At 38.1% G+C, this 12999-nt stretch overlaps 1 protein-coding gene across 1 annotated transcript in view; it reads left to right on the forward strand.

Moving 5' to 3' along the window:
* dok6 (docking protein 6) overlaps positions 1-12999 on the forward strand; it is a 66094-nt gene that overhangs the window by 40375 nt on the left and 12720 nt on the right. Inside the window, exon 5 of the mRNA XM_073830553.1 lies at positions 696-804. Within this exon, the coding sequence (XP_073686654.1) occupies positions 696-804 (109 nt within the window). The remainder of the gene's footprint in view (positions 1-695; positions 805-12999) is intronic.

Below are 12999 nucleotides of genomic sequence, written 5' to 3' on the forward strand. Positions count from 1 at the left end.
ACTTATAAAATGCATACCTTCAACGCAATTGAAGTCATTTCGAATAAAAGCGTCTAGCAAATGCGTACACGTAAATGGATTCGAGACACATCTTTCTTGCAAGATAACAACAGCCTCAGGAGTTGTTCGATGTTCAAAGCTTCCGAAACACTAATGCCTTAAAATGTTATTCTGCCATTTTGGTTCATTGAAAGCACATTTTGGATATTTCTCCATACCCCCCTGAAGCTAGCGAGGTTGATGAATCGTTCAGTCGCCTGGTGCGGATGGTCTTTCCTGCACTATTTAAGCTGCGCTGCTGCTCTCGCTGGCAGTGAATCTGTGCTGTCATCTCTAAGGCCTTCAGTGGAGGCTGATGAGACTTGACCATATGGCCCTCCGCTCAGATCTCGCCGTCCAGGACCCCTGCCAAAAATGCTGCTTGCTCTGAAATCTTGATCAAGAGTCCCACTAAGAGTCTTTATTTGCTCTGCTTTACGAAATTCTCTTAAAATGCTGTGATAAATGCGCTTTTTAAAAGGCCGTAATGACATCACACTCCACCTGCCATCCATAATGATCAAAACAGACTAATGGAGGGGTGCTGTTTACCGCGAGGCTCGGCCTTTGAAATCCTCTCAGTGTAAGCCCTTTCCGAGTGATTTGACTGGAAATATAACCAATGTAACCCAATGATTTTCTGCTCTGCCTCACAGACTCTTTCAAACGAGAGCACATTAACAAAGTCGATATCACTCCCGCGAAGCGCTTACTGGCACCACATCACGCGTCAGAACAGCGTGGGAGACATCTGCAATTACCAAGGTAAGACAGAGCTCCTTCCCACTCCACAGCTCAGTGAAAACACCATCTTTATATGCCTGTCGTACTTATGAGAGTGACGATTTCATCTGAAGCTCCACTGGGTACATTTATAAATCGGTGAGCAACACTGGCCCTTTCGCTTGGGTAAAATAAATCAATTTGCCGATTGAGTAAAGCATTTATAAAGCAACACATTTGCCGTGCATATACCAGCGTTCAAGCTTATTTTTACATACGGCTGGCCTTTATGAGGTCTTTGAGTGAAAAGTGTTTTGTATGACGGTTTGAATGTGGTGCTGCATTAGTTGAGCTGGTGGATTTAATTCACCGTGTGAATTAAAGTGAATGTAAATTAAGCATGGAAGGTTTCCATAGTGATCTTGAATTACCAGTAAAGCTGTGTTCTGCATAGGGAGTGGATTTGCATAAAGTAGCTGATGAGTTTGTATTCAGCTAATTAAAACAATTGTGTCAGCAAAACCTTACTGTATTTATGATGGCTCCCCTACTATATGCCAACAAATACATGCGTACCGCATTTAAATTACAAGAAGGTTACATCCCATTTAAAGGGATAGATCATCTATAAATAAAAACTCTTATGTTGTTCCAAACCAATTTGGCTTTCTTTCTTCTGTGGAACATAATTAGAGACGCTTAGCAGAATGTTCAAGCTGCTCTTTTCTATATAGTGAAAGTGATATAGTTTGCAGAAGTTGTACTTTGTAAAAAACAGATACAATTTAAGTCAAGATATGCTAATAATCTTTAGACATGAGTTACTAGTAGAAATTGATCAGACTCGTCTCTATCGTGGTTACATACTCATATGACATTGCTGTACTACAAGGTCACAAAAACGTATCATTTGCATGCATTTTTGAGCATTACTGTTTAAAAACAAGTCATTTTAAGCAGTTGAGCACTCATTTCTTTATATGCAGAGAGGCACGCACACATGTAGATGGTTTTATAGAGCGCAGGAGAATTGAGTTATTTTTGCTGCTTTATAAGCCTTGGATGGTTAAATACACACACTTATGTGTCAAAATACCCATCTTTGCAAGTATCCTCATAAAAAATAAGTGAAAGCATACAGCTGAGAAAGTAAACACATGTGTGACAGTATATTGGATCTGGGCAGCTCTTAAATTCACAGCAGTCTAATATTCCTGCTGTCTGTCATTCATGTTAATCAAACAACAAAAGAGAGAAAATCTCTCTGTGCTCTTGCCTAAATCACTTTTGTAAGTTTAATGAGAAGAAATGTATAATTATTTTACACAGTGAAGAATATGCAGTGTCTTTATAGATTTGATTACTTTATACAATGTATGTAGCATTTTATTATTTATTTGTTATGCCGTAGTTTTTTTGTCATATTGCTTGTAATTAGTTTCTTAGTCTTTATTAATCACTGATTGTTTACTTGTCTTCAGTAAGCTTGAGTTTTCTTTTTATTTAGGCTAGTATTAGTTTTTTGTGATATTGACACGGGTGACAAGAGAATTGTAAAATTTCTGTGTTATCAAAAATGTTGATATCATAACTGTGACCCTTAAATAAAGATCATGTTCCATGGAGATATTTTGTAAATTTCCTTCCCTAAATATATCAGAACTTACTTTTTGATTAGAAATATGCATTGCTAAGAATTTCATTTGGACAACTTTAAAGATGATTTCCTCAATATTCCAGATTTTCAATATCTCAGCCAAATATTATCCTATCCTAACAAACCACACATCAATGGATTTTAGAGATTTTAAATGGACCCTTATGACTGGTTTTGTGCTCCAGGGTCACAAATAGCTTTTTAAAAAGCAAAAATATATTGTTATCGTGAAATGAAATTACTCATATCGTGATACAACAATTTGGTCATATCGCCCACCTCTACAGCTGTCACCATTTACTTTCATTGTATTGAAAAGAGCAGCTTGGACATTCTGCAACAAATACTATTTTTGTTTCACTGAAAACTGCCATAAGTATTTCAGTAAATAATGACAGTAATCTATCCTTTTAAATAAAAAATCCATGATCATCTAAAATAAAAATGTTTCGTTTACTCACTAATGTTGTTCCAAACCCATTTGTCTGACTTTCTGACACAGAATAAGAGTAGTTTAGCAGAATATTCAAGCTGGTTTTTTTTCTTTACAATGAAAGTGGATGGGCACCAGGGACTTTCAGAAAAAAAAGCAGTGTAAGATTATTCTAAATGTTGTTAGTTCGACTTGTGCACTCAAAACACTCATGACAAGTCCTCACAAGCTATACTGTAGCAAATTTAAATCAAGATTCGCTAATAATCTTTCACTCTACGGAAAAGAGCAGTTTGGACTGCTATTTATACTAATTTTTTTGAGTTCAAAAATGTTGCTCATGCAGACCCCTCACTGATGCAAGGAGTAGTTCACTTTTAGAACAAACATTTACAGATAATGTACCCTCTTGTCATCCAAGATGTTCATGTCTTTCTTTCTTCAGTCATAAGGAAATTGTTTTTTGAGTAAAACATTTCAGATTTCTCTCCATATAATGGACTTCTATGGTGCCCCCAAAATCGAACTTCCAAAATGCAGCTTCAAAGTGCTCTAAACGATCACAGCCGTAGAAAGAAGGGTCTTATCTAGCAAAACGATAGGTTATTTAAAAAAAAAATTTTTCACATTTTTTATACTTTTTAACCTCAAATGCTCATCTTGTCTAGCTCGGCAAGACAAGTGTTTGAGATTAAAAAGTATATAAGTTGTAAATGTTTTTAGAAGATAAGACACTTCTTCCTCAGCTGGGATCATTTAGAGCCCTTTGAAGCTGCATTTAAACTGCATTTTGGAAGTTCAAACTCGGGGGCACCATAGAAGTCCATTATATGGAGAGAAATCCTGAAATGTTTACCTCAAAAAACACCATTTCTTTACGACTGAAGAAAGTAAGACATGAACATCTTGGATGACAAGAGGTGAGTACATTATCTGTAAATTTTTGTTCTGAAAGTGAACTACTCCTTTAAACTGCATATCCATGTTACAAAAATACATATTGCATCTGCTTGCTATTTGTGCACCATTGATTTTTTTTTTCCTCCATTTCGCATGGCTGCTTTTTAGCTAATGCTTTTGAGTGTTGGACTGGAAGAGCGTGTTAACTGAGAGGTCCATGTGGTCCGGAGGCACATAGCATTAGGGAAATGATATGTCCATCTGCTGGGAGAGAGATGAGTTAATCTGCTTGGTGAGAGATAACTGGACACCACATGGGTTTGGTGCCTCGGTTTTTGTCAAGCTGTCAAAACCATCCTTTGTCATATGCGAATAACCTGTGCTTTCTCTGTTATACACAAGCAGGGAATTTGAACATATGAGCGCATCAGTGTAAGTGCACAAAAAGATTATTGACTATAATGACATGATATTTGCGTCCCTAATCAGTGAAAAAAATGTTTGGAGGCAGCTCCAGCTGCTGATGTATCTGCCTCTGAGGCAGCCGGCCTTAAAACCTCTGTCTCATTCATCATTGTGGCATTCCCATTGTTGAGATGTTAGCCTGATATAGTGAATGTTCCCCCTCCTCATCAGCTTCCCTCAGAAATACAAATTCAGCAGAATGCTGCTTTTTTTCAATGAATAAATTGAGAGCATCACCATGTTGAAGGACGGTGTTTAGGTTGAAGAGTCAATGAGAGCGTGCGCTTTCCGTATGGGGAAAATGGAAAATACTACAAAGATCTCTGCTGTGCAACAGCACACTCCTTATGAATTGTGCTGAATAGAGGACTTCGCCACCTGCGTAAGATGGCGTATACAGCAGAAGATGCTTTTTTTAATCAAGTCAAGCTTTATTGTCATTCCGCTACATGTGTGGACATACAGTGGAACGAAATGTCGTGTCTCGCAGGACCACGGTGCTACATAAATAAACAAATATAACATACAACACTAGACATAAGAGCAATTGTTTAGTCCTATACGTAGCTAACTTACTGAAACGGCAATGTAAACTATACATATACTATAAATAGCTGACTATACAAATAACTTGAGACAGACTATACAAGTACTTTACATAATGCTATACAATATTGTGCAAGATATTGTCCAAGAGAGGTATTAAGCTTAAAGAAATGAGTAGTGCAGTATGGCTTGTGGTGCATTCATAAGTAAACATTCGGGTTATCTGTTGAGTCTTTGTAACCTGGAGTGTTTGTGAGAAAGTGTCTGGTGCATATAGAGGGAAAAAGTGTGTTTTTCACAGGTGGCTTGTTCGGCCCGCTCACCTGAGTCTAGCACACTTAGTTTTCATGGGGGAGGGGGTGAGGTGACTGGAATTGAGGGCCCTCACAGCCTGGGGGAAAAAGCTGTTTATCAGTCTTGCAGAGCGGGCTCTGATGCTCCGGTACCGTCTTCCTGATGGCAAGAGCTGGAAAACACTGTGGAAGGGATGGGTGGGGTCCTTCGCGATGCTGGTGGCTTTCCTGGAGCATCGTGCAAGAAAAATGTCCAGGATGGAGGAGAGAGGGGCTCCGATGATCTTAGAAGCTGTGTTCACCGTCCGTTGTAGGGTCTTGCTTGTCAGCAGCACTGCAGTTCCCGTACCAGACTGTGATGCAGCTGGTCAGCACGCTCTCAATGGTTCCCCTGTAGAAGATAGTGAGGATGGGTGGAGGGAGGCTCGCCCTTTTAAGTCGGCGTAGGAAGTGGAGCCGCTGTTGCACCTTTTTGGAGAGTGATGTAGTGTTGGTGGACCAGGTGAGGTCTTCTGTGATGTGCACCCCCAGGAATTTAGTGCTGCTGACTCTCTCCACAGTCAAGCTGCCGATGGTCAGTGGGGGATGGTTTACAGAGTTCCTCCTGAAGTCCATCACAACCTCCTTGGTCTTACTCACATTGAGGGACAGGTTGTTTGCACCACACCATTCAGAGCATTCTCCTCTCTGTAGTTCGTTTCATCGTTATTGCTGATGAGACCTACCACAGTTGTGTCATCAGCGAACTTGATGATGTGGTTGGAGCTGAACTTGGCAGTGCAGTCGTGGGTCAGCAGTGTGAAGAGCAGTGGGCTGAGCACACAGCCTTGTGGGGCACCTGTGCTCAGTGTGGTAGTGCTCGAGGTGTTGTGGCCGACACGCACTGACTGAGGTCTACCAGTTAAAAAGTCCAGGATCCAGTTGCAGAGGGAAATGTTAAGGCCCAGCAGGTTTAGTTTATGGATGAGCTGTTGTGGGATTATTGTGTTGAATGCTGAGCTGAAGTCAATGAACAGCATTCTAACAAAGGAGTCTTTATTTTCTAGGTGGGTAAGAGCCAGGTGGAGGGTGGAGGAAATTGCATCGTCCGTGGAGCGGTTTGGACGGTATGCAAACTGGAGCGGGTCGAGTGTGTTGGGGAGGCTGGTTTTGATGTTGTGCATGACTCTCAAAGCACTTCATCATGATTGGAGTAAGTGCTATGGGATGGTAGTCATTTAGACAGGTCACAGGTGATTTCTTTGGTACCGGTATGATTGTTGTGGATTTGAGACATGTGGGGACGACTGCTTGGCTCAGCGAGGTGTTGAAGATGTCTGTTAGGACATTCTGTTTTTGAAACAGTTTGGTGAGTTTGAGAAGTGGTTTGTATGCTGGGATTAGCACAACAGAGATATGGTCAGAATATCCGAGGTGGGGGCGGGGTTCAGCTTTATAAGCGTTTTTCTCTGTTGTGTAAACAAAGTCTAGTGTGTTGTTTCCCCTTGTTGCAAAGTTCACATGTTGGTAGAGCTTTGGAAAAACTGTCTTTAAGTTTGCGTAATTAAAATCTCCGGCTATGATGAAAAAGCCGCCCGGGTTATTTGTTTGTTGTTCGTTGATGGTGCTGTACAGCTCGCAAAGTGCGTCCTTATTTTTTGCACACGGCGGAATGTAGACCGCGACAATAACAATGGCCGTGAACTCCCGCGGCAGATAGAACGGCCGAGACTTCACTAACATAAACTCCACCAGCAATGAACAGTGTTTTGTCACTACAGCAGCATTATTACACCACTCTTTGTTAACGTACACACACAAGTCTTACCAGACAGTGCTGTATCTCTGTCTGCTCGGTAGCAGGTTAGCCCGTGCAGCTGAATGGCGGAGTCAGGTATGTTGTCGTTGAGCCATGTTTCAGTCAAAAAAAACACACAACAATCCCTTGTCTCACGCTGTGTAGTCCGACTAAGTTGGATTAAATCCAGTTTTTTTCCAGGGAGCGAACATTAGAGCAGTGGCACCGCCACTTTGTGCGGGTAGCGTCAATAGGCGAAGCCGTGGTCTCGGGGTTCAGATTTTGCAGCAGATGGAGGCCTCGCAGCTTCTCAGTAGCCGCCGGCGAGAACTGGTGTTTGTACACACTGCCAATTTCCAGAAGTTTCTGGCGATCATAGATGTGTTTCCGAGTGTTTAACTGATGATTTTACGACGAGGTTTGACTGTTTGAAGACGAGGAAACGAGACTAACAGACATAAAAACACCATTTTTAGTACCCGGAGTAGCTGCTGCGTCCGACCGAGCTGCCATCTTGGATCATCAATCAGCATGCATATGAACAACCCACCGCACTGCTGTGTGCGATAATATACAGTTCATGCCATAAATCTTATAATTCACACTTGAGGAAAGGATATTACGTTAATAAATCAATGAGCAAAGATAAATTAGTGACAGCTGATCATTAACAAACAGTATATAACTAATAGGAAGTAAATGATTAAAAAAGCATAACATAGAGTTTGATAATATTATTAATTAAGGTTATTATAATTTGATGTAAGATATTTAAAGCATATGTTTTCTTCTCTTATTGATATGTGAAACACCATGAGTATTTACTCTTTAATTGTTTACAGTACAATTCCTGGTAATAGCTAATATCCACATCTGGCAGGAAAGAACATGATTTCCTGTCACTTTGTGAATGAGAAATAATGCCTGGAAAGTGTTATGCTGATGCCCATACAGTCACAGCTCAGGTGAAAGATAGAAAACAGGGGCCAAACTGGCAGCCTACATTTGGTCACAAGATGCATTTGTAGTCAGCAGGTATGGATTTGCTGACTCACAGAATATGAGTCATACTGTATGTTCTGGTAAAATGAATTACCTCATTTCCCTCCGAGACATGTAGCACAATTAATAAATGCTTCCTGTTACAAGTAGCCTTGCAGTTTTTGTATATTACTTTTTTAACCACCTTAGAGTAGGTGAAATAATATTGTCACAGAAACGTCTTTGAATTTATTTGAGGGTTTCCTCAGTATGGAAACCCGATTTTCGCCACTAAATAAAAAAAATTGATAAATTAATAAAGATAATTGCAACTATTTATCGCACAATTCAGATTTTTTCATTGACTTTTCCCCAGAATTCCGAGTTTATATCTCGGAATTGTGACTTTTCTTCTCAGAATTCCATATTTATATCTTGCAATTTACCTTTTTCAGAATTCCGAGTTTATATCTCACAATTGACTTTTTTTCTCAGAATTCCGAGTTTAGATCTTGCAATTGAGACTTTTTCCAGAATTCAGTTTTTTTTTTATCTCACAATTGTGACTTTTTTTTCTCAAAATTCAGAGTTTATATCTTGCAATTGAGACTTTTCCCAGAATTCCGAGTTAATATCTCACAATTGTAACTTTTTTCTAAGAGTTTTGAGTTTATATCTCGCAATTGTGACTTTTTTCTCAGAATTCCGAGTTTATATCACAATTATGACTTTTTTTCTCAGAATTCCGAGTTTATATTTCACAATTGTGACTTTTTTCTCAGAATTCCGAGTTTATATCTTACAATTGACTTTTTTCTCAGAATTCCAAGTTTATATTTCACAATTAAGACTATTTTTCTCAGAATTCCGAGTTTATAGCTTGCAATTGAGACTTTTTCCAGAATTTCGAATTTATATTTCACAATTGTGACTTTTTTTCCCAGAATTCCGAGTTAATATCTCACAATTGTGACTTTTTTTTCTCAAAATTCAGAGTTTATATCTTGCAATTGAGACTTTTCCCAGAATTCCGAGTTAATATCTCACAATTGTAACTTTTTTCTAAGAGTTTTGAGTTTATATCTCGCAATTGTGACTTTTTTCTCAGAATTCCGAGTTTATATCACAATTATGACTTTTTTTCTCAGAATTCCGAGTTTATATTTCACAATTGTGACTTTTTTCTCAGAATTACGAGTTTATATCTTACAATTGACTTTTTTCTCAGAATTCCAAGTTTATATTTCACAATTAAGACTATTTTTCTCAGAATTCCGAGTTTATAGCTTGCAATTGAGACTTTTTCCAGAATTTCGAATTTATATTTCACAATTGTGACTTTTTTTCCCAGAATTCCGAGTTAATATCTCACAATTGTAACTTTTTTCTAAGAGTTTCGAGTTTATATCTCGCAATTGTGACTTTTTTTCTCAGAATTCCGAGTTTATATCTCACAATTAACTTTTTTTCCTCAGAATTCCAAGTTAATATATCGCAGTTTACTTTTTTCTCAGAATTCCAAGTTAATATCTTGCAATTTACTTTTTTCTCAGAATTCTGAGATAATATCTAGCAATTATGACTGTTTTTCTTAGAATTCCGAGTTTATATCTCACAATTGTGACTTCTTTCTCAGAATTCCGAGCTTATATCTTACAATTGACTTTTTCTCAGAATTCCGAGTTTATAGCTTGCAAATTGTGACTATTTTGTTCAGAATTCCGAGTTTATATCTCGCAATTGTGATTTTTTTCCCCCAGAATTCCGAGTTAATATCTCACAATTGTAACTTTTTTCTAAAAGTTTTGAGTTTATATCTCACAATTGTGACTTTTTACTCAGAATTCCAAATTAATATCTTGCAATTTTCTTTTTTCTCAGAATTCCGAGTTTGTATCTTACAATTGACTTTTTTCTCAGAATTCCAAGTTTATATTTCGCAATTATGACTATTTTTCTCAGAATTTCGAGTTTATATTTCGCAATTATGACTATTTTTCTCAGAATTCCGAGTTTAAATTTAGCAATTGTGACTTTTTTCTCAGAATTCCGAGTTTATATCTCGCAATTGTGACTATTTTTCTCAGAGTTCAGTTTATATTTTGCAATTGTGACTTTTTTTCTCAAAATTCCGAGTTTATATTTACAAGTGTGACACAAGATACATAAACAAACCATAGGTCTTGACTATATCCCACCAAATTTGAAGAAATTATGACAGAAATATATTACCTTTGTACAGTAGAATGTACCTCCTAATGTAATGATAATAGATTAGATTAGATTAGATTAGATTCAACTTTATTGTCATTACACATGTAGAAGTACAAGGCAACGAAATGCAGTTTGGGTCTAACCAGGAGTGCAATAAGCAGCAAGTGCAGGATAAAGGTATAAGTTATAAGTGCACTTATAGGGAATATGTACAGGGAGAAACTATGGATAATATTTACAGATGAAGTACTGTGAGCATAATTTACAGATGATAATTAACTACAATTAGAATGTACAAATAGATGAACACAATATACAGGTTGCTATTAACTATAATATAAATTGCAGGTAGATACGAACATAATATGCAGGTTACTGTTTACTGAAGCAGGAATTTACAAATTGACAGTATGTATATGTGCAATGGAAATGTGCTTTTACAAATGGGTATGTATAGCGTAGTGCAATGAATATTAAGTAGTGCAATGGTAGTGGGGAGTGTGTGGGGGTGGGGGCCAAGGGTCAGTGGGGGTCAGAGTTCAATAAGGAGACAGCTCTGGGAAAGAAGCTGTTCCTCAGTCTGCTAGTTCTTGTCCTGTGGCATCTGAAACGCCTGCCAGAAGGCAGGAGAGAAAACAGTTTGTGTGCGTGATGAGAGGAATCCTTAAGAATACTGCGTGCTCGACGCAGACAGTGCTTCTTCTGGATGTCCTCAATGGATGGAAGTGGACTCCCTATGATGCATTGGGCAGTTTTCACCATCCGCTGCAGTGCCTTACGCTCCGCAACAGCAGCTTCCGTACCAGACTGTGACACAGTTCGTAAGGATGCTTTCTATCGTGCAGCCATAGAAGTTCACCAGGATAGCTGAGGACAGCTGGTTCTTCTTAAGTGTTCTCAAGAAGAACAGGCGCTGGTGAGCCTTCTTGACCAGGCTGGAGGTGTTGGTGGTCCAGGATAGATCCTCCGAAATGTGGGTCCCCAGGAACTTAAAGGATGAAATAGGCTCAACAGCCATCCCGTTGATGTGGATGGGTTCGTGTGAACCTCTTCTTCCCTTCCTGAAGTCCACAATGAGCTCCTTGGTCTTGGTGGTGTTAAGGAGCACCTTACAATAATAATAATCTAAACATTTTTTTTAGAAATATCATGCAATATCACAACTTTTTCGTCCATGTTTTAAATAGTGAACTTCTGTTATTTTTGTTAATTTAAAAAGTATTATAATTTTAAAAGGAATTTTAATTTTCATTTAATTACATTTTAATGCATTAATTTGGTAACCACAGTTTTTTTTTTTTTTGGTAATACGTTTAAATTAAATCAAGAAGAAAGTAATTTACAACACATTTACACTTTTTAAAATGTACAAAAAATATTAACATTTTTGAATTCAAATGATTAAAATATAATTTATAGCATTTATACAGAAGGTGTTTAAGTTATTTTTTTCTGTGCTGTGTGATTTAACATACTACGATACTGTTCAATTACACCTCTATAGAAAGCTCCCCATGTGTCATAATTATATATAGCATAATTACTGTAACAATAAACTGTTGCAGAGAGCAAATGCACACACATTCATTGACATGCACACTCAGGTACCTTCAGTTACACATTTTCTCCAGGGGCCAGTTGCATAAACTTTGTGTTAAGACTGTTTTAAGAAATAGTCTGACCAACTAGCAGTTACCAAGGGGTTTTCAAAAAAAAAAAAAAAAAAACAGATATTAGACCAATCTATGTTTTTATATAACCAACTAGTCTAAGCATTTTATGCAACCGGCCGCTGTAGGAACACCTGCAGTAAGCACATGGTTGTCTGGGTTCGTGTTGAGCGAGTGTAGTCCATATACAGACTCAGAAATGCCCATCTTCGCATACCTCACCATCTCGCTAATCTGAAATCAATACACAACAGACCCAATCTGTGTGCCTCCCTGCCAGACAGCACGTTCTCAGCAGCTCCAACCTAGCAGCGATGGTATAAAGAGGCTTTTCTGGAAGATTCAGACAAGGGTAGGAAGGAGAGAGCTTTTCTTATTATATATACACGCTCACACGCTGCCGTTTCGGGTGTTGGGAACGCTCTGGAGTGGTTTGATAAGCCTGATTGGTCCCATGTGTGTCCTTTTGACCAGCTGCACCTTGCATTTCTACTGATTGGGACTCTTCTGTTCCCTGTCAAAGATTGTACAGTGTGTGTGTGTGTGTGTGTGTATGTGTGCATGTGTTTCCTAGCAAAAACATGAGTAGGCGTACTTTTGCAGAGAAGTGTTATTTTTGTTATTCTTACAGCTGTATTTGTTAACTAGTGTTACTCTTGTGCTGATTATGGCCATATTAGCCACAGATAGACTGATATTTTATGTAAACAGATTAAAAATATATAAGTCTGTTTACATATATAACATATTAGTAGAGAGAATCAGATAAATATTTGTACTTTTAACAATTCATTTGTTGCACCACACATGTATTTAAATGAACTGTGTAAATAAATTAATTTAATCTAAAATATGTAAATCTAAACTATGTCAGACGTTTAGTCTAAAATCTGGATGCTGTAAAGAGAAATTCATGGACATGTTATTTGTCAACTAACCAATTATAGACTTTTGAAAATGGAGGCTTTTGCTTAAAACCTTTTCCTCTGCCTTCATTAGTTTGGCTCATTTGCTTTGGCCTTTAGGTTTGTAATCACCTTGCGGTGAGTGGCTGTCTGGTGATGGCAGGTTATGTGTGAGCAGATTGGGCTTAATGTAAATTAACTTTTAGAGCAGGAGTGTACTGATGCATAGAAATATTTAGTGGGGGAAAAAGCTGTTTTCCAACTCAAATCAATTTCATTCATTTAAATTGGTCATCATTTATTTGAGAAATGTCCACCATTTGTCTGTCTATCATCTGTCTGTCTATCGATCTATCTGTCTGTCTATGTTTCTGTTCATCCGTCTGTCTGTCTATC

Source organism: Garra rufa, chromosome 24, assembly GCF_049309525.1.
Source record: "Garra rufa chromosome 24, GarRuf1.0, whole genome shotgun sequence".
Lineage (NCBI taxonomy): Eukaryota > Metazoa > Chordata > Actinopteri > Cypriniformes > Cyprinidae > Garra > Garra rufa.